The 22,810-nt window shown below is 50.8% G+C and overlaps 1 protein-coding gene across 7 annotated transcripts in view; it reads left to right on the forward strand.

Annotated features, from left to right (window-relative positions):
* DAG1 (dystroglycan 1) overlaps nucleotides 1-21,981 on the forward strand; it is a 49,679-nt gene extending 27,698 nt beyond the window's left edge. For 6 of the 7 annotated variants that reach the window (XM_056501307.1, XM_056501308.1, XM_056501310.1 and 3 more), the window contains exons 2-3: nucleotides 6,123-6,532; nucleotides 19,108-21,981. In XM_056501307.1, the coding sequence (XP_056357282.1) occupies nucleotides 6,251-6,532; nucleotides 19,108-21,516 (2,691 nt within the window). In that variant the 5' untranslated portion in view covers nucleotides 6,123-6,250 and the 3' untranslated portion in view covers nucleotides 21,517-21,981. Of the gene's footprint in view, nucleotides 1-5,344; nucleotides 5,363-6,122; nucleotides 6,533-19,107 lie in introns of those variants that run through there. The other variant, XM_056501312.1, reaches the window with a different exon arrangement.
* The last annotated feature ends 829 nt before the right edge of the window (nucleotides 21,982-22,810 follow it).

Genomic DNA, 22,810 nt, shown 5'->3' on the forward strand with positions numbered 1-22,810 from the left:
TTTCGGGTTTGAGTTTGTTTTTTTCCCCTAGATTGTTTTTCGGCGTCAGGGTTTCCTGTTACTGACACCAGATGTGCTGGAGACGAGCAGCACAGAAACACAAGAAGGGACAAGGATGAAAAAAGCAGCTCTTTTTGTGCATATGTCCTTTGGACTGGGTGTCACTTCTGGGCACCTGCACCACATTTAATGTGGTGACAATACACAGTGGGCACACCGTGTTGAAATGAAGTTTTAGGATGAAGCATTGAGTACAGCTTGGTTGGTACCTCCTGAGCTGAAGGTGTCTGGGGTGACCAGCTATTGATGGCTGTGGGGGGCAGAGAGTGGAAGGGCTCTAGGGGCCTAAGGAGCACTGATCTGGGGCTCCCCATGTAGGCAGGTCTCTTAGGGTCTGATCTCTGACCATGAGCTGCTGCTGCTTTGGTTTTGGTGCACACGTGGCTTTGAGCAGGCAGCTGTGAGTGCAGCATTGAGCCAGAAACTGCATGAGCTTGTCCTTCAGTCTCTGTGTAAGGCCACCATCTCTAGGCACCTGGTTAGTGTTGTGCAGGACAGGATGCTGTCATTCCGAGCAGTGTGGAGTGTGGAGCTACATCTGGTGGTGAATCTTCTGTCCTCTGCCTGGCCTGAGTCTCTGTGTGACCAGTGTGTCTCTGTGTGGTTGTTCTGCTGTATATCCCTGTCTGTAACTCATCCATCCTATGTGCAGCAGTGGCTGGAGCTTGGGTCACCTGTGAATGTACATGGCAGAAGCCATGAGGCTGGAAATAACCCCCAGAGGCGTTTGGTGCACTTCCCATTGCCTTTAACAGAGTCTGTTGGAAGGGCTGCTGCCTTTGTTCCAGGGAACGTCCGGAGCACGGCAGGCACAGAAACCCTGCCTGTTTCCTAAATTTCACGCTCCAGTACATACAACCCGTCAGACTTGCAGGCTAGCATGCTCTGGGCTGAGACTGTTAGTTCGTAACTTGGTGCTGGGCTGCTCTGCCCAGACACGCTGCCCCCGAGCTGTTTGTGCCTCTGCCCCCCTGCCCGGGCTCCTTCAGCAGCAGTGGCTGTGCCCAGCCGTGCCGCCAGGCTGGCACCGGGGTGGTTCGGAGCGGGGAGCACGGCCGGCAGAGTGCCATCTTTGTGTGCCTGGCCGGGACGCTGGATTTCATCATTGCTGCTGCTGCTGCCCTGACTCGCAGGCGCGCCATAGCTGACGGGACTTGCCCGGAGATCCTCCTGTGGAAACACGCACAGGAGATCTCTGCAGAGACAATAGCTCTGCTCTGCAAAGTTGCACCAGGTCTTTCTATCAGAGTTCGCTTCCTTGGAGAAAGGCCACTTGTTTAATGTGTTCTTTAATGAGGATATTGGTAAATAAGCAATCAGGTAAGTAGGATTCCTGTTAACTCCTAAATACCTTCTTAAGCAGAATCAAGAATTGCACGGCAGTCACTTGAGCTTTCTGCATGCTCGGCTCAGTGGCATTAATATGCTGGTGGTGATTAATTACCGCAGCCCAGTGATGTGATTGTGTGCTTGAGCAATTGGATTAGATGCAGCTGGACAGAGACTTCACTTTCACTGGTTCTGGCTGTTGTAATCGGCCGCAGAGGAAGAGTAATTTCTAGGACAGCCACCCTCCTCTGGCTGGGATGCTTCCCCTGGCCCCACACTCCTGGGTCTGTGATGGGCAGAAGGAAAGGTCTCTGGGAAAATGCGTGGCTGGGAGTACCTACTTTGTCCTGCTCTCAGTCCTTCCTTTCAGTCCCATCTTCTGCCTGCACTGTTCAGCATTCCTGGATAAAGAAGGTACAGCATGTCCTTACCATGTCAGTGGGTCTCATAGCTGCATGCAGAAGGAGCAAATTCCAGCATTGCCTTGACAAGTCAGCATCATATCAAATGCAACATCATAACTTCACTGAGCAGGCCCAGTTCTGTGGCTCTGCGAGGGGGTTTGGCACTGGAGATCAGGAATCAACCTTGGCATGTGCAGCTAGTGCTAGGACTGAAACAGATGTTGATACTGACTTTGATGTTTCATCCAACACTCTGAAGGCTTGAACTTGAGACCAAAAGAGCTCTCACAGAATCAGGAGAATAAAGAGAAAGTCGGTTCTTTCGGAAGATCAGACAGAATGAAACATCCTGAAATTCAGGACTAACCTGAACCTTTGTGTTTGTTCTGCGAAACTGGGCAGTGCAGATCCTGCTGGAAGGAGGAGCACAGTGCCATGTAGAGAAGCTAGGGTGGTCTAGCCTTCCCTCGTAACTGGGAAGTGCTGCATAAGTCAGTCAGCTCTATGGCCTGATGCTTCCCAGAGATCAGCAGAAAACCACCTGCAGAATTCCATCTGTGTCTGGGTTTTGGCCCTGTTTTGAATTTGTGGGAAGCTCAAATTCAAACAATTCTGTGAAGCACTGAAGTTTTTGCTCCTGGAGGGCTTCAGTTCTGTGCCACTCACCAGTCATGGACAATGACCCAGAACACTAACTTTCTCCAAATACAGCTGGGATGATTTCTCAGTTGAGTCAGGGTTGTGCCCCTGGTAGTGCCATGTGAGGTGGTGTGGGCTCTCAAACCAGAGGCAACAGGCAGGTCTCAGCTCGTGTTCCAGCCTTGCTGCAGGTAGCATTCACTCTTTTGCAGCTGCATCCAGACCTGCAGTGCTGGTGGCCCGTAGACTTGCAGAGCAGCACTACTGCCTTTAGGCAGGAGATCTCTTATCCCAAAAAGCATTCCACCTTGCATTGATAATCCATGTGGACCTCAGCACTGCAGGGCAATGCCTTGTACAGCTCTGCTGATAGCTGGAACCACCCTGCTTTTCCTCCTTCACACGCTGTGAGAGGCTGGCAGTGTTTCAGCTTCTGTCCATTGTGTGCTGAGGTGGAGCTGTGTTAAGAGGTTTTTTTTTTTTGGTGCCACAAGTTTGTTCTCAGCTCTTCTGTTTGTTCTTTGTTATCAGCTACTGAATTCCTCCTATACCTCCTGTGTACTCCACTCCTTTATGCTGAGCCTGTTTTTCTGTAGTTACCCTAAAATGAAACTCTGAATTTGCAACCTGCAAGTGTCACATAATGGCCAGTTGTTGGGCTGAGGGGCACATACTGGGCAGTGTTTGTTGACTCCTTTGATAAATGTTTCTGAAATAGGTGATGACTTCATCTTCCTCTCCTGCTCACCACAGATACCAAGAACCAGCTCCTTTCTGCCCATATGCTCCTCTCCATCCAACAAAAACACCCCAGGCTGGATCACGTCATTTGGCTGAGCGGCACAGAGTTGTTCCACACTCATGCACGAGCTCCACTGCAGTGTGACAGGGCAGGGACTGGCCTGAAGCACCTCTCCAGGTGTTTTCACAGCTTTGTGAAGTGGCACACTGTGTGTTTGGGGTGTCTCTCCTCTACCCAGGTATAGATACTCAGTGCAGCAGTGAGAGGCAGCCACGTTTCCTTGATAGCATCTTGGCCCCATGGCAGCCACAGGGCTGCTGCCACACTCCTCCCCCAAGTGTCTGGTCCTGCCTGTGCTTGCCATATGCATCAGGACTTTCCAATGAGCAGGTTTCAGGAGATGTAGCTCCACTGCACCACTGCAGTGTCCATGCTCCAGGGAGGGTGAAGGTAGTTCTTTCAGCTTTTTAAGGCACAGTGCAAGGACAGAGTCCCCTGATTTCCCACTGTGATGAGCAGTGTCTTCCTCAGGACCTCTTGCTGGTGTCTGCATCATCTCTGTAGCTCCTTCACATGGTCTGTTGAGTGTTCTCCACCAGACATCTACTGTGCTACTCATTTACCTGCTGAGATGACTCTGCTCATCTGAAATCAATTGCAGTGTGTCAGATCTTCCTCTGACCACACAGGGAACTAGCAGGAGAGATGTGTCCTATAGGGATTGTGACTTGTCCTTACCCAGCAGTCACTTCCTGAGGATAAACTCTGGAAAAGCAGCTCAGGCAGTTCTCTCTGAGTGAAGACCATCCTGTGCTGGTGGTTTGTCACCCAGAGAGTGGCGTGGCAATGAATGGGCTCCCCAAGGAATGATCACAGCCCCATGGCTGATAAAGCTCAAGAAGCATTTGGGCAAGGCTCTCAGGCACATGGTGGGATTCTTGAGGTCTTGTGCAGCACCAGAAGTTAGACTTGATCATCCTGATGAGTCCCAACTCAGCAGATTTTATGGGTCTGTGTTCCTTTGCCTTTGGGAAGAGCCTGGCTTCACCTTTCTTGTTTCATCTGGTGTATTCCCCTCCCAGTCAGCTCAGACAGTTGGAAGCACAAGAGCAGCAGGGAGTGGGCTTTTTTGTGGCACTGACCTTCTTAGCAGGCATCCTCCCATCTGCCTTGTGGTTCCCTGCAATGTTATCCTACCTCTGCTGTCTCTTCTGCTTTTCACGGAGACAGGTTCTCCACAAAACAGCGGTCAGGTCAGGTATTTGCCTCGTGGATCCTGTAGCCAGAGGTTATTGCATTCAGCTCCTAATTCCTACTACCCACAGCCCTCTGTGCTGGCTGCAGCTGTGCCCTGGGCCCATTACCTTGGGCTGGGAGGTGTCAGCCCTTCTCTGTGTGGGGTTTATTGTGAAAGGCCCATTGAGGGCTGCAGATGTGCAGGTCCTTACACGCTGCCTCTCAGCTTCTCTAGAGCTCAGGCTTTAGGGTGAGCAACCAAACCTTATGTCACCTGTTATTCCTAGAGCCTGCTGTGGTAGCCTTGGGTTTGGGTGCCTGCATGGGCAGACCTTCTGCCTGCTTCTACAAGGCTCTGGTGGGCAATGCACCCTGCCTGGCCACAGCACAGTGAGCAGTGCTCCAGGAGCTCTGCAAGGGCAAGAAGCAGTGGGATTTCCCTTCCCACACCCTGGACTGGCTCCAGAGTCTCTTGGGACAGTCTGATGTGCATCATATGGTGCAGACAGAACAGGCTAAAATAAATCAGACTGGAAGCCAGTGGTTAGAAGATGTACTGGTTTGCTCTGGGAATTTGGAGCCACTTCTCTTTCAGCCTGGGAAAAAGGAGTTGGTTCAAGGCATTAGGGAACCCAGTCTTGTGTGCTCCTGACATTGAACAACATCTCCTTGATGTGTGTGTGTGTCTATCTTGCCACCTGTGTAACCCACCATTCCACTCATTACTGCAGATTAGTTACCAGGAGCAGTGCTGGCTGCAAACTGGGATACCAGAGTGGGCAGTATGACTTCCCTGGCTCCCAAATGGCTCTGTCCCATTCCACAAATTCATTGGTCTCCTGCAAGCAGTCTGTGAAGAGGAACATGGTAGTGCAGATCTTTGACTCTCCTGTGGCTGAATGCAGTCTGGAGGGAGAAGCAGCTGGGGAAGCAAAGGAAACAATGGCCAAAGGTACAAAGGGAGATCCAGGGAAGTGGGAGTAATGGGGGAGGAAGTGAAAGAACAAAAAACAAAGTGAGGGAGAGCTGGAGATGTGTCTTGGCAGAGTATGGGAGCTGTGCAAGCAGGAGAGAAGTGGATGGCAGCATAAAACACTGTGTGTTCATAGCTCACTCCAGTCTGATTTGGGGCTGCATATTGCAGGCCCCCAGATCAACTCTGAACACACTAACACAAAAAGCTGGACTTGAAAGGAGACCTGGCTTGCAAACCAGGCTTATGGGTCAGGGGAGCAGAAACATCTGTCATGTGCCAAGCCATTTGAATGGCAGCTTTGGACTTCCAGAGGTTTCTTGGTGTCTTTCCTACTGGGTAACTGGCATTTAAATCCACTGATACTCCAGCCTGGCTTCAGCTTGCCTCCAAAGGTCAACTGTTAGTATTGTGCTCAGTCTCAGCTTTGGTTTTATCTCCCCTGTCTCCCTACCTGTGGCTATCTCAGGATGCTGTGTCTCCAGAGTAGCAGACACATGGCTGTGTGCATGTTAAAGCAGGAGGATCTTGTTTCTTTGGAGATGCTGTATATCAGAAGAGGAGCTGAGAAGCTCTCGTGCTCTCTAATGGTTGTGGTAACTTGCAGTTAAATCAAAAGCTGAGGCACAGAGAGTAACATGACCAGTAGCCCACTGCCCATTGCAAGGTCACTGTGAATTGACTGTCTGGCTTGAGTATCTTAATTAATGTGCTGATTGGATTCCCTATGTCTAACCAGGTTCCCAGGACTCCTAGGATGAGGCTGCTGTGAAGGACTGGTGGATCCCCTGCCTGTGCTGTGGTGCCTGCAGATTCCCTTTGATCCCCTTTCCAGCTGGAGCACCATTGCCAAGGCTGCTGGGAAGAATGACTGTTGGATGCCTCCTGCAAGCCCCTGTCCTGGGGAGGACTTGGCTCCCCGTGCTGCTGCTGGCAGCCTCTGCTCAGTGCCACTGGCCCAGCGAGCCGGCAGAGGTGGTTCGGGACTGGGAGAACCAGCTGGAGGCGTCCATGCACTCGGCGCTGCCGGAGCTGCGCGAGGCCGTGCCGGCTGTGGTGGGCATTCCCGACAGCTCTGCCGTGGTGGGGCGCTACTTCAGAGCCTCCATCCCCACCGACCTCATCGCTGCCAATGGAGAGGCTGTGCAGGTGAGAAACACCATTCCCAAGATCGCTTTCAGTTCTATTCATGGGGTCAAGGCGAGTCACCCCACTAACGGGCTGGGTCGTCAGGGTGGCTGGGAAGCAGTCTTACAGTTCTGTAGGATTACAGGAGAAGGATTTTTATAAAAAATTAGTCTCCCCTCATTGCAAAGTTTCTCTCTTCTGTAACAGAGAAGACTTCTCAGGAATGACTAATTGGGTTTCTTGGCTGTATTTGAACTATGAGATGCTCTGCCCCTGGAACGATGGGCACATTCATGAGGAGATGTTGCCATGGGGTCTGGGGAGCCACGGATTCCCTGGGACTGCTGCTCAGGCTTGGGGAGTTTGCTTCACTGTGGTAACAAAACATTGCCAGACACAGACCCTGTCCTGCCAGGAGGGCTTTGGGCTCCCTGTGACACTGTCACTGACCTTGCCCCTGAATTCCCTTGGGAAAGATGGTAGCCTTTCCCCTTATCTGACTTCAACTCATGCCACTGGCACTGCAAGGACCTGACAACTGAGTTTAGGAATCAGTCCTGAGTGCAGGAGAGGGTTAAAATAGCCCAGAGGAAGGTAGGAACATGGCCAAACACAGGTATGCTCATCCTTAGTCCTTTCCTGGAAGAGTTGTCTTGAATCACATGGAATTCAGAAAATTCTCTTCTTAAAAAACAGAATTGCCTTCCAGTCTCAGGATTTCTTTTCAAAGAGCAATGTGTAGCATTATAAAAAGACAAGCTTCTGGTGTGTCTTGGGAGATCAGAGAGAGATGGAGAGCAAGTCAAGAGCAAGTCTGACATCTCGGTTTGTGCTTGAAGGCAGGTTTGGTTTATCTCTGTGTACAGTCACACAGTAATCCCAGTCCTGATATGTGATCCTGCTGGCTCCAGCAAGGGTGCCAGACCACGATGTGCCAGGATGGGCAGAAAATCTGAAGGATGCAGCTGTTATGGACAGAGGGTCAGACAGGGGGAGGAGGGCAGTGGGTGAGCCCCTGGCCACAGGGGAAGGAGCCAGGCTGCTCTCAGTGACTCTGAGCTCACCCATGGCCAGGTCCCTGCCAGCCTCACCCACAGCCTGTGCTCAGAGCACAGGGCACCTGTACAGCACTGGGCTTCCAGAGCCTGTGGTGAGCACCAGGTCTCATGTTACAGAAATGGTAACTTTGGTTTGGGATTTTGCATCCAAGTAGCTTTTTCTGGTGTTGTCTAGTAGCTGCTTTGATGGCAAGAATAAGTGTCAGTATTTATATAATACCACAGCTTCCTCTGTCATTTTTTCCTGGCACAAAAGTCATCTGTGATAGCCCAAGTAGATGCAGGAAAATACTGATGGATTATTTCCACCCCACTGATGGCTTCAAATTATATCTCTGCTATGTTGACCAAAACCAACACACCCAGAAAGCCTGGAATGGACTGGGCTGCAGCAGGACCCAGCAGCTGCTGGATGTGTGTAGTTAACAAACTCTGGGAGCAATTTTCATGCTTATCCCTGGGTTTACCCGAGTGCATGTTGCATCTGTTCACCTTGAAATTGATTTTAAAAGTGCAGCAGGCTCTCACTTAGCTGCTGTCTCTGTAGGGGCCCTCCTTGCAGAGAATGCATGTTGGCTGCTGAGCACAGCTGACCTTTGCTATGGGGATTTAATTCCTGGCTAGTGAGAACTGCGTAGGCAATTTTGGGTGCTAGGGTGCATTTTGTTTTGTTTCTCAGGACAGATTGCTCTGGTCTTTTTCTCAGGCTGCCTGGTATTTCTCAGCTGGAGCAGTAAAAGCATAATACTTCTGCATCTTAGTCTCTAGCGTACTTAAACCCTGCTAAGAAAGAATAAGGGCTGTGCCTTCTGAGATGGAGCAAGGTTTGCAATGAGATATGATTACCTATATTTTTTCCTTTTAAATTTCAAATAAATTGTCTACAATTTTTTATTTTTTAAAAAAATGCTGACAGTTGCTGTCCCTAGACTCCACTGGAGCCTGCAGAAAGTGTGATTGCTTCATTTCTAGATGATTCCCACTGATTATTTCTAGGATTGTGGTAGGGATAGCCTTGAAGCTCCTTCTCAGATCCTCTCCCTGCTTGTTAGCAGATTCCAGCCAGCTGTAGACAAAATACTTTTCTCTGCAAACTGGGCTGTGGGATGGAAACAACGCCAGGCATGTGCAGCGTGGTGGAGGAGTGCCCTGCAGGCACGCACTCCTGCACAGTCAGGTATGTGCTCCTGGGAGCAGTCCCCAGCCTTTCCTGCCACCCCCAAAGCTGCTCAACAACAGGTGAGATTTTATGGCTAAGGACAAAAGCAAGCTTATTTGAATGGGCTCAAGCTGCAGAGAAAAGAAGTGAAAAACAACCATGTGTCTTAATTTCAGAGTGTGTTTCCACATTGCTCAGAGGCAGCTGCCTGCAAAGCACAGGGGCTGTGGAAATGCCCTTCCCCTGTGCCTTGTGTTCCCAAGCAAGTGCCTTGGTTAGGCAGTGTCATGTACTCTGAAAAGCAGCAGGAGCTTGCAGGTATTCCAGCTGCTGGATTTGGCAGCAGGTCAGTCCAGATGCTGTCCTCTAGCTTCCTCACTGCAGCAGGGCTTCTGGCTGTAAGACTGCTCTCCTGCTGTCTGGGGGTGGCTGGAAGTTAAAATTCCTTGCTGTACCTTCCTAAAAAGCATGTTGCAGCCCTTTCTGTCACATTTGACACCAAAACATTGGTATTTTTACAAGGTTTGGGTTAAAACACCCAATTTCCCTGTATCATACAGACAATGTGTGGGTGGGTTGCCACTGGCTCCTAGCAGAGGCTGGCTAGGACAGAGCAAACATGGGCATTAGTCCTGGCACCTTCACCAGTCATCATCTCCTTAACCCCATTTCCACTGAGGACTGTTTGGAGTCTGACCTGTTACCTCTCAGCTGTGTCCTGTCAAAGAACAGATCATGCTCCCGTCAAAGACCAGTTGGATTTCCTGTTCCTGCCACTTCTATTTGAAGCTGCTCCAGAATTTGGCTGCTCTGATTAAAAATGCAGCTTCTAGCCTAAATTTAGAAATGGCTAGAAATATTTGTATGTGCTGCCCTTTAGCCTAAATCAATTCTACCTTCATAATATTTACTTCCCTTATGTATTTATAGGTGACAGGCATATTCCCCATCTTGATTTTATTAGGTTAAACAAGCCAACCTCTTTAGTCTTTCCCATAAAATAAGCTTTCTTTCCTTCCCCTCAACTTTGCAGCTGTCTTCTGCACCTCCCCTAGCCTGAGTTTATTTTTCTTATGTTTGCATGACCACAGCATTACAAAGCATTCCAGATGAAATTTTACCAGAACCTTTTATAAAAGCATCAAAACTTCCTTTTCTCTTCTATAAATAATCTTGTTTGATATATCCTACAATTGTTTGCTTTTCCATGTCTGCTTTGCTTTGGTTTGGACATCTTCCTATCAGCTGAAATATCCAATATTTGCTGCTTCCAGTTGTTGAGTCCCAGATGAGGACAAAAGGTGAGGTGCATGATTTGGGGTGGTGGCTGTTGCCAGACATGGCTCTCCACTCATCCCACCAGCCAGGGTAAGAATACACCACCCACAAGGAATTGAGCCCTTGCACAGCCTGATATCCTAAATGCATATACCTACACTACACAGAGACACTATTAAATAACTTGTTTAAAGATGGATCTATAAAGCATGCTGGAAGGAGAGAAACTTCTGGTGTGTACTGCTTCCCAAGGCACATCCCTGCCAGAGCAGGAGATTTGCTGAGTCTTTCTTTGAAGGTCAGGTAAACTGCTGACCTGCCTTCAGTGCTGGTGTGGGATGGATCCCACAGAGCAGATACATGGGTTTGTAGCCAATGCTGAGCAGCTCAGGTGAGCATTCCCAGCTGTGTCTTTGCCCCTGAATATTTTGAGGTTTGAAGTGCACGGTTTCACCAGGGTTTTGTTGGGAAGACAGGTAAAACACGTAGCAGAGGCCCTGAGAAGCTGTCTCTGTGAGCAAACATAGCTGGTGGGAAAGTGATTGGAACAACAGAATTCACTCAGATAAATTACACAGTGCAGCTACGGAGGTTATCAGAGACTGGATATCCATCTGGGAAAAAGGGAGTCTTGCTTTCATAGAATCACTGAGTTGTTTAGGTTGGAAAATACCTTTTAGATTATCCAGCCCAACCATTAACCCAGCACTGCCAAGTCTACCACTGAACTTTCCAAGCAGGAGGCTGAGTTTCCAATGGTTGTTCTATTTGCCATCTGCTGAAGTGGGTTTTATTGAACAGCTTTGCTCTCATCAGATGTCAGGGACCTTGATTTATAAAGAGGATCCGCAGAGATTGGGTTGCAGGAGTCCTGACATGGGTATCTACTGTCAGGGCTGTGCTTACCTCAGTCCTGTTCCAACCCCAAAGCCAAGGGCTGGATGTTGGCAGCCTGCCTGCAGTGCCAGGACACACTTGCTTTCAGGGAAGAAAACCACAAAATACTGGTTTTTTTTTTTTTTTCCTCTTGCAATGATCCTGAATGTGAAATTTATTAAAATGGCATTTCTCAAAGGAAGAAGAGAAGCAAAGAGCACTCCCAAGGGGCTGTGTCATCAAGCTGGGTATCTTAAAAGGCTCTCTGTGTCAAGGCATTTGAGCTTCACCTCCCCCTGGGGTCTCTGGTTTTCCTGGACTAACTGGGAGGTGCAACAGCCGCTATTTACAGGCGAGCACACGGGGATAAATGGCAGTGCCTGGAACAGGTCCAGGCAAAGGAAGACTCGGGCAGAGCTTTGCTTGGTTCCAATCTGAGTGATAAGATGAGCTGATAAGATTTCTGCAGGGAGGCAGGGGGGACGCTTATCTTTTTCCTGCAGTGAGACCGAGTCAGAGAATTTGGCATTTTCAGTGCACGCTTAGTAACAAGCTCTGAATTTGGAGGAGTGGAAAATGTGACTCGATCTAATTATAAACTGGCTTTTCAGACAGGCTGGGAAGTTCCTTGTTTTGTCCTGCTCTTACAGGTTGTTGCTCTGTGCATCCAGGGAGACAGAGGAATGTGAAGATAATGAGAATCCTGTGAAGGAGCAGACCTGAGACTGCAAGATCCGGTCTGCTTTTCCTTGCCATGCTCTTGAAAGCCAGCTTTCCAGCAATCTGCTGATGGCAGGAATAAATTGCCAGGGCTGGTTAGCTGTGCGGTGGCAGCATTAAACCCCCAGCACTTGGCATCCCTGCTTTGTGGTATTTTTGCTTCCCTTTGGCCTTTCACTTATAAAAAGTCATGCTGAAAGAAGAGCCCAACCAGACTTTTTTTTTTTAAAGCTGTTTGAGGCTTTTCCTGCCCTGTGCTCGCCCCCCGGACAAGGGATAAAGCAGGGTGTGGGCAGCCCATGCTGACCCTGGCCCTGGCGCGGGCGGGCTGCGCCTTCCCACTCCAACAATAAGGCTAAACAAACCCTTCCAAGCTGCTTGCATGGACCGATGAAAGGCGGATTTCTTGGGACACTCAATGTTTTGTAGTGACCTCCCAGTGAAACAGCTGTTGTGTTCCCTTGCCCAGGCAGAGTGGGACGCTGAATGGTGTCCTTATAGCCAGCACAGAGGCGCATCTGGAAAAGAAGCTGTCATGGCAGGAGTATGCGAGGGTGGCATGAGCGGGGCGTAGCCGCTCAGCCTGCACCGTGCGGAGCCATTTCACTGGTGGTCAGACAAAGCCCAGCTCGTGTGGAAGGCAGGCTGGGCCCTCAGCACAGCCCTACACCCCCATCTGCAGAGAAGGGGGGCTGCTTTTTGTGTGTGAGGCTTCACTCGCTCCTTGAATGGCTGGAAAATGCAGATTAGCAGGAGACACGTACACTTCTCATTCAGGTTTTCATGAGCACATAAAAGAGCAGCTACTTCCAGTAGCTTTGCTACCTGGTTCTTCAGAGGCTGAAATTTGAACCTGGAAAATGAGGGCCAGGGCCAGTGATGTGGCCTCTGCAAGCCTTATTCCCCCTTAGATCAGCTTTCTAGGCTGGGTTTGATTTGTTTTTCTAAAGCAACAGCTTCAGTGCATGGAGACATACAGGAAAGACTTTTCAGGGCTTTGGCTGGGACCAACCAAAATGTGGGGTTAGTTCAACCCTCCTGACCTACCTGTGCACAAAGGAAGCACCAACTACCACCTGTTCTTATGTAGCTTTTAGCTCTGAACAGAGGTGGTGAGCTCCTGCTGGTAATGGAGGCTTGGGACACTGATGTACTTCTGAAAGCCAGTCGAGTCTCTGGGCTGTTTTTAGACTTCCAGAGGCAGAGGCATTTGCATGAAGTGTCCTGGAGCAGCTTGGTTGTGTCCATGAGTTCCTGGGCCTTTTGTGCAAGGTACACAGCAGCCCAGAGGAGCAGTGTCTGCTGGGGATACCTGCCAGGGCTTTTGGGTATCACAGTCCCTTCCACAGGGAAGCATCTGCCTTGCAAGTCCTGCCTCTCGCTGTGCCAGCACATCTTCCCTTTCTGCAGCCTGAGCTTTCCCATAGCACAGCACTGCAGCAGCACCATAGCTGTGCCCAGTGAGCAGAAGGCTCTGAGAGGTGCCCATCCTCCTTGGGGAGGGGCAGACCACTGTTCTCTGGGCCTTGTGTTTCTAGGCATGGCCTGTCCTGGCTTGCAGTTCTGTTGTGTTTGAGGAAAGGAGGTGGGGAGTGAGGTTGGAGGCACTTTCACACCTCTCCCAGATGCACAGAGGCCATCCTTCCTGGCAGGGAGCCTCCAAAGGTTCACAGCTTCATAGAATCATAGGATATTCACAGTTAGAAAGAACCCTCAAGGATCATCAAGTCCAAGCCCTGGCCCACCACAGAACAACATGGAAAATGGCCATGTGTCTGAAAGCATTGTCCAAACACTTGAACTCTGGCAGGCTCTAGCAGCTGTTGTGGGCTGAGGGTGTCCAGCTCCTGTCTTGCACCATCACATTCCATGACCCAGTGCATCATGCCCCCATGCTGGGGCTGTGGTTGCTGGACTTGGTCTGCAGGCACAGTGCAGCCTTTGTGCCAGGTGGAGTGCACCTGCTGGATCCAGGATCGATCCAGAGCCTACCTCCCAAAAAAAAGGGCTCTGTCCTCTGAGCTGGAGCCTGCAGGCCCCATGCCCATCACTTCTCCTGACTGCAATCTGGCTGTGCTCATTGCAGTGCCCACAGTTCGGCAGCACTGTGGTGGATCTCAAACCAGTGACCCTCCCCCAAGTTGTGTGAGACAAGGCAATGGGAATCTGCCTGCCCATGAATCTGATTTGGGGCTGAGGCTGCCTGTTGCTTCTGCAGCCAGCCCTGCCCATGCTGCAGTGTTAGCAGGGTGTTAAGATGAAGCTTGGGCTTAGGCAAACAGCTTAGGCTTGACTCTTTTCTCTGCAGTTATATTTGCATTTGAATTGCATTTGAATTTCCATTTTCTTCCCCTGCCTGCTGGTTAATTGCTTGCAGAAGCCTGAGCCTGCAGACTCTGTGTGACACTGGCTGGGTCAGTGGGTTGGGCACAGCTCAGCTCACCTTCTGGAGGGCCCAGCTGGATATACTCACTGCTGGCCATGTGTTTTGGGGTGATGCTGAAGGAGTCTGGCTACAGTAAATTGTCATCAGTAATTACACCCCAGATAAAACTCTGGCACAGGGTCTGTCTCTCAGCAGCTGCTGGACACAGGGAGGGGAATGGGGCAGTGGGAGATCTGGCAGAGCTGCAGGATTTTCCATGCTCACTGCCCAGAAGCAGACAAGGGGATTTTAGGACTGGTTTGGAAGGAGCCAAGTCCCAGCTGCTGCTGCCCAGGTCTGTCAGCACAGACAGGGTAGATCCCATCGGATCCTTCCAGGACTGGGAAGATTTCACCTGTGGCAGGATCCTGCTGTACCTGTCTCCTGGCAGAGGGCTCACTGCCTCTTTTTCGGGGGATTCATCAGGAGGAGGAGGACTAAATACCTGGAGGATTAAAGGGCACTCTTGAAGGCAAGAATGCAGTTTTTGCCTGAATTCCCTCGAGGCAGCAGTTTCGTTCACTGCTCCTTTGCTTATCTTTGTCTTGTTGGCTACAGGGCTTTAAGATCCAAGTTTAAAAAAACAAGTCAAACTGAGCTATCTTCTTTCATGAGCTGGCTGTTCTTGGCTGGCCTAAAAATAACAGGCCATGTCTATTTGGAAGGATTTTGTGAACAAGGTCTTCAAAACCAGCCAGACCACTCAGTATGTATTTAAAATCACAGTCATGGCTTATTTTTTAATGGTCTTCGATATAGTGCCAGGCTTGTGTAATCTTTAGCTGATAAGCATTCATTTACAATTATCTCAAATAATGGAAAAACAAAGACAGCCTTTTTTTTTTTTTAACTTGGGTAACTGAAGAGTTATTTTGAAACCAGACCCCTTGAGGGAAATGGCAGGGCTTAAGGCTGATACTACATACATAGAAAATTGGGAAACTTTTAACATGAACACCAGAGATCCCAAATCATTAACTATGTGTAGCCTTTACAAATACCCTTTGAAGCAATATTTGAAGGAAACATTGCTAGAACAGAGTCCAGGTCTCCCTCCTCCCAGTTTTGCACCACTGCAAACACAGCAGTGATGGTGGACAGGACAGATCCATGCCAAGGGCTCCACTGGTCAGAGTTTGTTTAGGAGCAAGTTTTATCCATCATAACAACAGCTTTATTTATCTACTCTAATCTTTCTGGGCTCTTCCTTTGTCACATGAAACATGGATGATTCCTGCTATCAGGTCAGTTGTTGTGTTTAAAGCAGTGCAGAGACATGGAATGCCTGTGACTTGTTGGCTTCTCAAAGATTTCCCAGAGGAGGCGCAGGTTTCACAGGAGTAATGCACATAAATTTGATTTTCTTAATCATCTCTTGCAGAGCCTTTAGAAACAGGCCACATTTCCTCACAGGCTGAATACAGCTGAACTAGCTCAGCTCTTTTTAAATTGAGTTTAAGCAGGTTTATAAATGTTTTGCAACTGTAGCATCCCTGCTAGAACAAGTCATCCCAGTCAGTGATTGCTTGGCCTGTTTTTGTTTTTCAGGAGAGCCTAGTTTTTGGTGTGAATCTGTCTGGCTGCAGTTTCCTGTTCTAGCATGGGCCCTACATGTAAACTGTAGGGTTAAAAATTATTTTTCTAGCAGGAATATTCAGGCTGTCCTGTGCCTCCCTCACCATCACTTCTGTGTGTGGGGTCAGCCACCTTTCTGAAGTGTCAAAAGTGGAGCAGACATGACTTAAGGAAGAATCACCTTGTGACATGAGACTGGGTAAATTTCTGCTGCTTGTAGGTCTCCTCTTCAAGTCATGCCAGTGCCCAGGGAGGAGGCAGCAGCAGCAAACCTGACTCTCAGGAAAGCTGCGTGGAGTATGTGATCCTGTAATTAAGGGCTTTTGCAGAGTGCACAGAAGGGGAAGATTTGTTCTAAATGTAGCCCAAAATTACACATTCAGAGTGAATTTAACCACTCACTATTAAAGTTTTTATTCTTCTTGATTGTGTAAGCCTCAATAATGCTGTGGCTTTGTCCTGGCTCCCTATGTTTCTGTTCTTTAAGTGTGCTCAGCCCAGCCCTCCATCCTCCACAATGGGCAGGTTACTGGCTAATTTTGGCACAAGAGGATAAAGAGTGGGACCATCCATCTCCTGTAAATACTACTGTAAATGCTTTATTATACTGGGCAGTATCCTGGCACCTCGATTTTTAGAGGGTGTGAGGAAATTACACTTTTTTAAAGGAAGACAGGGGCAGGTCAGTGCTTCTGGCTGGGCAGGAGCAGACAATGCCTTTGTTCTCTCTTGGCAGAAGAAATGCCAAGGAAGGACAATTCATTCTTTTGTTCCTGCAAGAGCGAGGCTTGGCTCCCTGTGCCCAGCTCAGGTGAAGGGCTGCCTTTCCTTTGGGATGTCTGGGCTAAAAGCAGCTCCTGTTCTTGCAGTGGAGGAGGAGTGAACTCAGCCACAGCCCTGCCAAAACCCCCTGTCCTCTGCCAGACACGTGGGTACACAGCAAGGCCCAGGAGAAGGCTGCTCACATGCTGGTGCATGGTGGCATATGCTGAGGTGTAGGGCCCTTGGGACAGCTTCTTCCAACTGTTGTAAGCAGGAAATTTGAATTCTCTGGGATACTGCTGGTGAGGAGTTAACTAAAGCTGTGCTGAGAGCTTTAAACTCTGCCCTATAAGCTCTGCCCAGCATGTGGCTCGTGTGTTCTCTAGCTTGTCTAGGCTGGCTGAAAGTGGGGCTGGTCCTTCATGGAGGAGAGGAATGAGAGTTTTGCCTGTGTGATCATGGCTGAAATCCTCTGTAGCTGTTGCACAAAAGCTTTTTTGTGCTGCTCTTGCCAGAAGACTTTTGGGTCCTGTGTTACTCTGACAGAGCTGTGCATCCAGACCCTTCAGTGTGCTGAAACCCACAGGGTGCTGCCTGAATCCTGCCTGCAGCCAGGCAGTGGGAGTGGCACCCAGGACTCTCTGTGCCCAGCCCTGCAGCACCAGGCATCCTTCCTTGTCCATCCAGGGATTTTCCCCAGCAGGACCTGCAGTCTGGCTATCCAGCCCCAGCTCTGCACGTTCTGCTGGATGCGGGAATGCCCCTGCCAGGCAGGTTTCCTTGCAAAGCTCCTCTCTCAGCTTTGTATTTGGGTAAATTATGAAATGCTTACAAGCTTTACAAAACTGCAGAGAACCAAAGAACCCTTTCAGGAGCTAGAGCCTGGCTCTGTGTTGGACTGCAGTGAGCCCAGACCCTGGACCAGGCTGCTGAATGTGTCTCTGTGAGCCCCAAAGCATCCTGTTTCCTCTGACTGTCAGGGGGAAATGACTGTGGAGTTCTGGAAAGCCCAGCCAGGGCATTTGCCAAATGCCCCCGGGCCTGGGAGGTGAGGAAGCTCAGGTTACTCACTGGAGTACCTACAGCTTAGGAAATGTCACAGTCCACTGAGCTGGCAGCCTCACTCTGTAGGTGTAGAAGAAGGGAAGGCAGCCTTGCCCCTGGTAAGTCAGAGTTGTACTAACTACCAAAGAAGAGGAATAGCCTTGCCCTTAATGGGTCCCATCTGACTAGTAAAGCTAAGTGTGATAGAAGGGGTGGGTTGGCTGGTCAGGGGGATCCTGGAGGAAGAGGACCCTGAGGAGGTAGAGGAGCCCTGAGGAAGAAGGAACCATCCAGAGAGACACAAAGAAGAACAAAAGAAGGAAGAGAGTGCTGTAAAAGATCTGCTGTGAGGTCAGTCTGGGTCTGATGGAGTCAGAGCCTGCTGCCATAGCTGAGCTAGGTGAAAGCCTGGGTCAGAGTGTGCAAACCAATACTTGCAGTCATAGTCCAGCAGGAAATAGCCAGCAGTCAGAGTCTGCAGCTGGACCCTACAGCAGGAGCTTGCTGTAGTCAGAGTCAGGATGGCTAAGCTGTAAAGAAGAATAAACTGTGTCCCTTTTCATGTTGTTATATGAAAGTCTGTGTCTTGGCTCATTTCTACCCCTCATGAAAGGTCTGCTGCAACATCACCTTTTCCACTGCGCAGCCTGAGCTGTGCTGCTGTAGAGCAGAGGGATGGCAGCTGCCGGGAACTGGGGGGTTTGGAGGTTTGCACCCACCTTCAGCTACAACCCAGGGCAGGAGACAGAGTCCCAAGGGCTGGAAGAGGTAGTAAAGAGTGTGTTGGTGTCCTGAGGTGCCTGTGCTCTGAGACAAAGCCTTCCCTTGCAGCAGCAAGTTATTATGTGAAAGTGAAATGCTTCATTTTTATCTAGCCTGGGGTGAAGCCAGGCTGACATGCTGTCCTGTGTCATGACCAGCAATTCCCCAGCCCGTGTGCAACCATCCCTGCCTGCCCACACTGGCCATTACAATGGGTCTGCTCCCTTCCTTTATTCTCTGCTGCTGTTCCTCTGGCAAAGCAGGACAACACCACGTAGCTCTCAGGATTTCCTGCTGCTTGTTGAGAGCTGGTGTGCTCCAGCCAGGCCAAAGACTCAGAACCATACTTGGCCAGCTTCCGGCCCCTCTGGGTCATCCTGGCTCTGGGGACAGTGGGACAAGCTGAAAGTAAGTGGAAAAAATACATGTTGTGCTGAGCTGCTGGAGCAGTGGGCTTGATGTATGTAGGGTGAGCAGGGTGTAATGGGGTGAGGAAAGGAGGAAGATGGCCAAGCTGGGAGAGGAAGGAGTGGGAAGAGGGCTGTTGTTGGATCAGCTCTGCTGTACAGCATAACTTCATCTCAGCTTTGTCACTGTCCCCATGATGTAAACTCCCCGTCTGCCCTCAGAGAAAATGAACCACTTGTGCTTGGCAGTTGCACAGCAAGTGTTGGAGCACTTGCAGGCGAGGGGGCCTTGTGGGACTTATGACCTCTTGTGGCTCCTTAAGCTCTGGGTCCAGGGCACTCTGCAGAGCTTGTCCTTGCTAACACGTGGAGGAGGAGGCAAAGGCTGCCATGCTCTGGCCAGGATGTTCCTTCCCCAGTTGTTACATTTCAGATTTTTTTATTTAATCCTTGAAATTAAACATTACTGCTGATAGAACCTGTCCTAATGCTGTACTTCTAAAAGCTTTTTTTTTGTTATTGTTTGGTAGATCTCAGAAGCTGGGAAGGACTCCTTGCCTTCTTGGTTGCACTGGAATGCAGAGAGCAGCTCCCTGGAAGGGCTGCCCCTTGACACGGACAAAGGTGTCCACTACATCTCGGTGACCACTCTGCAGCCCTTCCCAAACGGGAGCTACATCCCACAGACCACAAACGTGTTCTCTGTTGAGGTCCATCAAGAAGAGCACAGCGAGCCTCAGTCGGTGCGAGCGGCCGTCCAGGACACAAGTGACACCGCGCCCTTCGTGTGCGGCGCCGAAGAGCCCGTCACTATCCTGACTGTCATTCTGGATGCTGACTTAACAAAAATGACACCAAAGCAGAGGATTGAACTCTTAAACAGAATGAGAAGCTTTTCAGAGGTGGAACTTCACAACATGAAGTTGGTTCCTGTTGTAAATAACAGACTCTTTGACATGTCAGCCTTCATGGCTGGACCAGGAAATGCAAAGAAGGTGGTGGAAAACGGGGCCTTACTCTCATGGAAACTGGGATGTTCCCTGAGCCAAAACAGTGTCCCCAACATCAGCAAGGTGGAGGCTCCAGCTAAGGAAGGAACCATGTCTGCCCGCCTTGGCTACCCTGTTGTTGGCTGGCACATTGCTAACAAGAAACCTCACCTCCCAAAGAGGATGCGGCGTCAGATCAACGCCACCCCTACACCTCTGACTGCCATTGGGCCGCCCACCACTGCTGCACAGGAGCCACCCACCAGGATTGTCCCCACCCCAACGTCCCCTGCCATCGCGCCTCCCACAGAGACAATGGCTCCCCCCGTCCGGGAGCCCATTCCGCTGCCGAGGAAGCCGACGGTCACCATCAGAACCAGAGGCCCCATTGTCCAGACGCCCACGCTGGGGCCCATCCAGCCGACCCGGGTAGCAGAGGGCACAGGCACGGCCTTGGTGCCGATTCGCCCCACCATGCCCGGGTACGTAGAGCCCACGGCAGTGATTACACCGCCCTCAACCACCACCAAGAAACCCAGAGTCTCCACCCTGAAGCCGGCCACACCGTCCACAACAGATTCCTCCACGGCAATAACGCGAAGGCCGACTCGAAGGCCCAAAACGCCGCGTCCCACAAAGCCTCCCAGCACAACCAGATCCCCCATCTCCAAGCTGACCACGGCCTCTCCGCCGTCCCGCGTGCGCACCACGGCCAGTGGGCTGCCCCGGCCCTGGGAGCCCAACGAGCCGCCCAAGCTGACCAACCACATCGACAGGGTCGATGCCTGGGAGGGCACCTACTTCGAGGTTAAGATACCGTCAGATACCTTCTATGACAAGGAAGACACCACCACTGACAAGCTGCAGCTGACCTTGAAGCTGAAGGAACAGCAGATGATCGAGGAGAATTCGTGGGTGCAGTTCAATAGCACCAGCCAGCTCATGTATGGCATGCCAGACCACAACCACATCGGGAAGCACGAGTACTTCATGTATGCCACCGACAAGGGCGGGCTTTTTGCCGTGGATGCTTTTGAAATCCACGTCCACAAACACCCACATGGGGACAAGTCTCCAGTGAAGTTCAAGGCCAGGCTGGAAGGGGACCATAATGCAGTAGTGAATGACATCCATAAGAAGATCATGCTGGTGAAGAAGCTGGCTCTGGCATTTGGCGACAGGAACAGCAGCACAATCACAGTGCAGGACATCAGCAAAGGCTCCATCGTAGTGGAGTGGACCAACAACACATTGCCCCTGGAGCCTTGCCCTCGGGAGCAGATCCGGACTTTGAGCAAAAAAATTGCGGATGACTCTGGCAGGCCGAGCGCAGCTTTCTCCAATGTCCTGCAGCCTGAGTTCAAACCTCTGAATGTGTCTGTGGTTGGTTCTGGCAGCTGCAGGCACATCCAGTTTGTCCCCGTGACCAAGGATGGCAGGGTGTTCTCAGAGGCGACGCCAACGGTGGCAGCAGGCAAAGACCCTGAGAAGAGCAGCGAGGACGATGTGTACCTGCACACCGTCATCCCTGCCGTGGTGGTGGCCGCCATCCTGCTCGTGGCTGGCATCATTGCCATGATCTGCTACCGCAAGAAGAGGAAAGGCAAGCTGACCATCGAAGACCAGGCCACCTTCATAAAGAAAGGCGTGCCCATCATCTTCGCCGACGAGCTGGACGACTCCAAGCCCCCACCGTCCTCCAGCATGCCCCTCATCCTCCAGGAGGAGAAAGCCCCACTGCCCCCTCCAGAGTACCCCAACCAGAGCATGCCGGAGACCACGCCGCTCAACCAGGACACCATCGGGGAGTACACGCCGCTGCGGGACGAGGACCCCAACGCGCCGCCCTACCAGCCTCCCCCCCCCTTCACTGCACCCATGGAGGGGAAAGGCTCCCGCCCGAAGAACATGACCCCGTACAGGTCCCCACCGCCCTACGTGCCCCCTTAACAAACGGGAGGCTCTCGGGGGAGAAGGGGCCTCCAGCTCCACACCGGTGCTGTCTGTGGGCCGGCAGCCCCCTCGCCAGCCGGGAACACAAACCCCAGCCCGCTCCCCAGCAGGCTCTCCCCGGCTGCACCCGCTGCACCGGAGCGCTCGCGGGACTCGGGGGGACACTTGTTTTATTTTTGCCTAACAAGCTTTGGTTTTATTTTATTCATAGAAAAAAAATTCTCGGCTCAAAGACGCCTTCCCGGCGGCTGGGCTGCGGCCGGGGCCGGGGGTGGGCGGGGAGGGGGGTCGGGACGGGTCGGGCCGGGTCGGGAGGAGCAGGCAGCACTGGGGTAGCACTCTGGGTCTCCGCTGTTTGCCTTTAACACTAACTGTACTGTTTTTTCTATTCACGTGTGTCTAGCTACAGGACGTAACATGAAAGGTAGCCTAAAAATAATTAAATTCAAGGGACTTTCTGAAGTCGATGGTTTAAGTTTTTACATTTAATCTGCTGTTTACCTAAACTGGGATGTTTAGTTTTTGGGGAGGGAGAGGGCAGTGCTGTGCTGCAGGCGAGCTCCACAGGCTGGTCAGAGGAGCCAGCCAGCCTCCTCCTCCTCCTCTCGGGATGGATCAGCTTCTTGGTTCGGGGTTTGATTATTTTATCATTTTTATTTTATTTTTAATCAAAGAAATCCTATCTTTCTCATGCATCATAAAATAGTGATGAGTTGGGTCAGCCTGGCCTGGGGTGCCCATGGCTGAGCAGGGGGTGCAGCGCTGTGTCAGTGAATGCTCACGGAAGGATGAGCTGAGCCCTGCACCACGACGACTTCTCTGCTTCCCAGCGAGCAACCAGAGTTGGGGGGGTCGATTTTAAGCAAAATCCCCTCCCCGTGGGGTGTTTTGATGAGAGTAGGGTGTGTTCTCTGTCCCGGCTGCTCCTTGGGACTGTGCAGGAATGGGCTCGCTGGCCTCACGCCGGCACTCCAGCCTGGACACTGTTGGAAAAGATTCAAAATTAAAAAAAAAATAATAAAAAGAAAAAGAAAAGGAAAAAGAGCGCCAGGAATAGTTAATAGTTAAAAAAAAAAAAATCGGTGAACTCTCAAATCTAATTTTTTACTAAATTTTTGATACAGACTCCGATTGTTTTATTAAAAAAAAAAAAGACTTACAAACCGGTGTCCGGCTGCCAGCAGTTTGTACGGGCTCAGCCCCCTCGGGCCGGCCCCGGGGGACCCGCCACGGTACCGGTACCGTACCCATCTCCTTTGCTCCGAGCCCAGGCATCCCCGCCGGGATTTGC

The sequence above is a fragment of the Oenanthe melanoleuca genome, chromosome 12, assembly GCF_029582105.1.
Source record: "Oenanthe melanoleuca isolate GR-GAL-2019-014 chromosome 12, OMel1.0, whole genome shotgun sequence".
NCBI lineage: Eukaryota > Metazoa > Chordata > Aves > Passeriformes > Muscicapidae > Oenanthe > Oenanthe melanoleuca.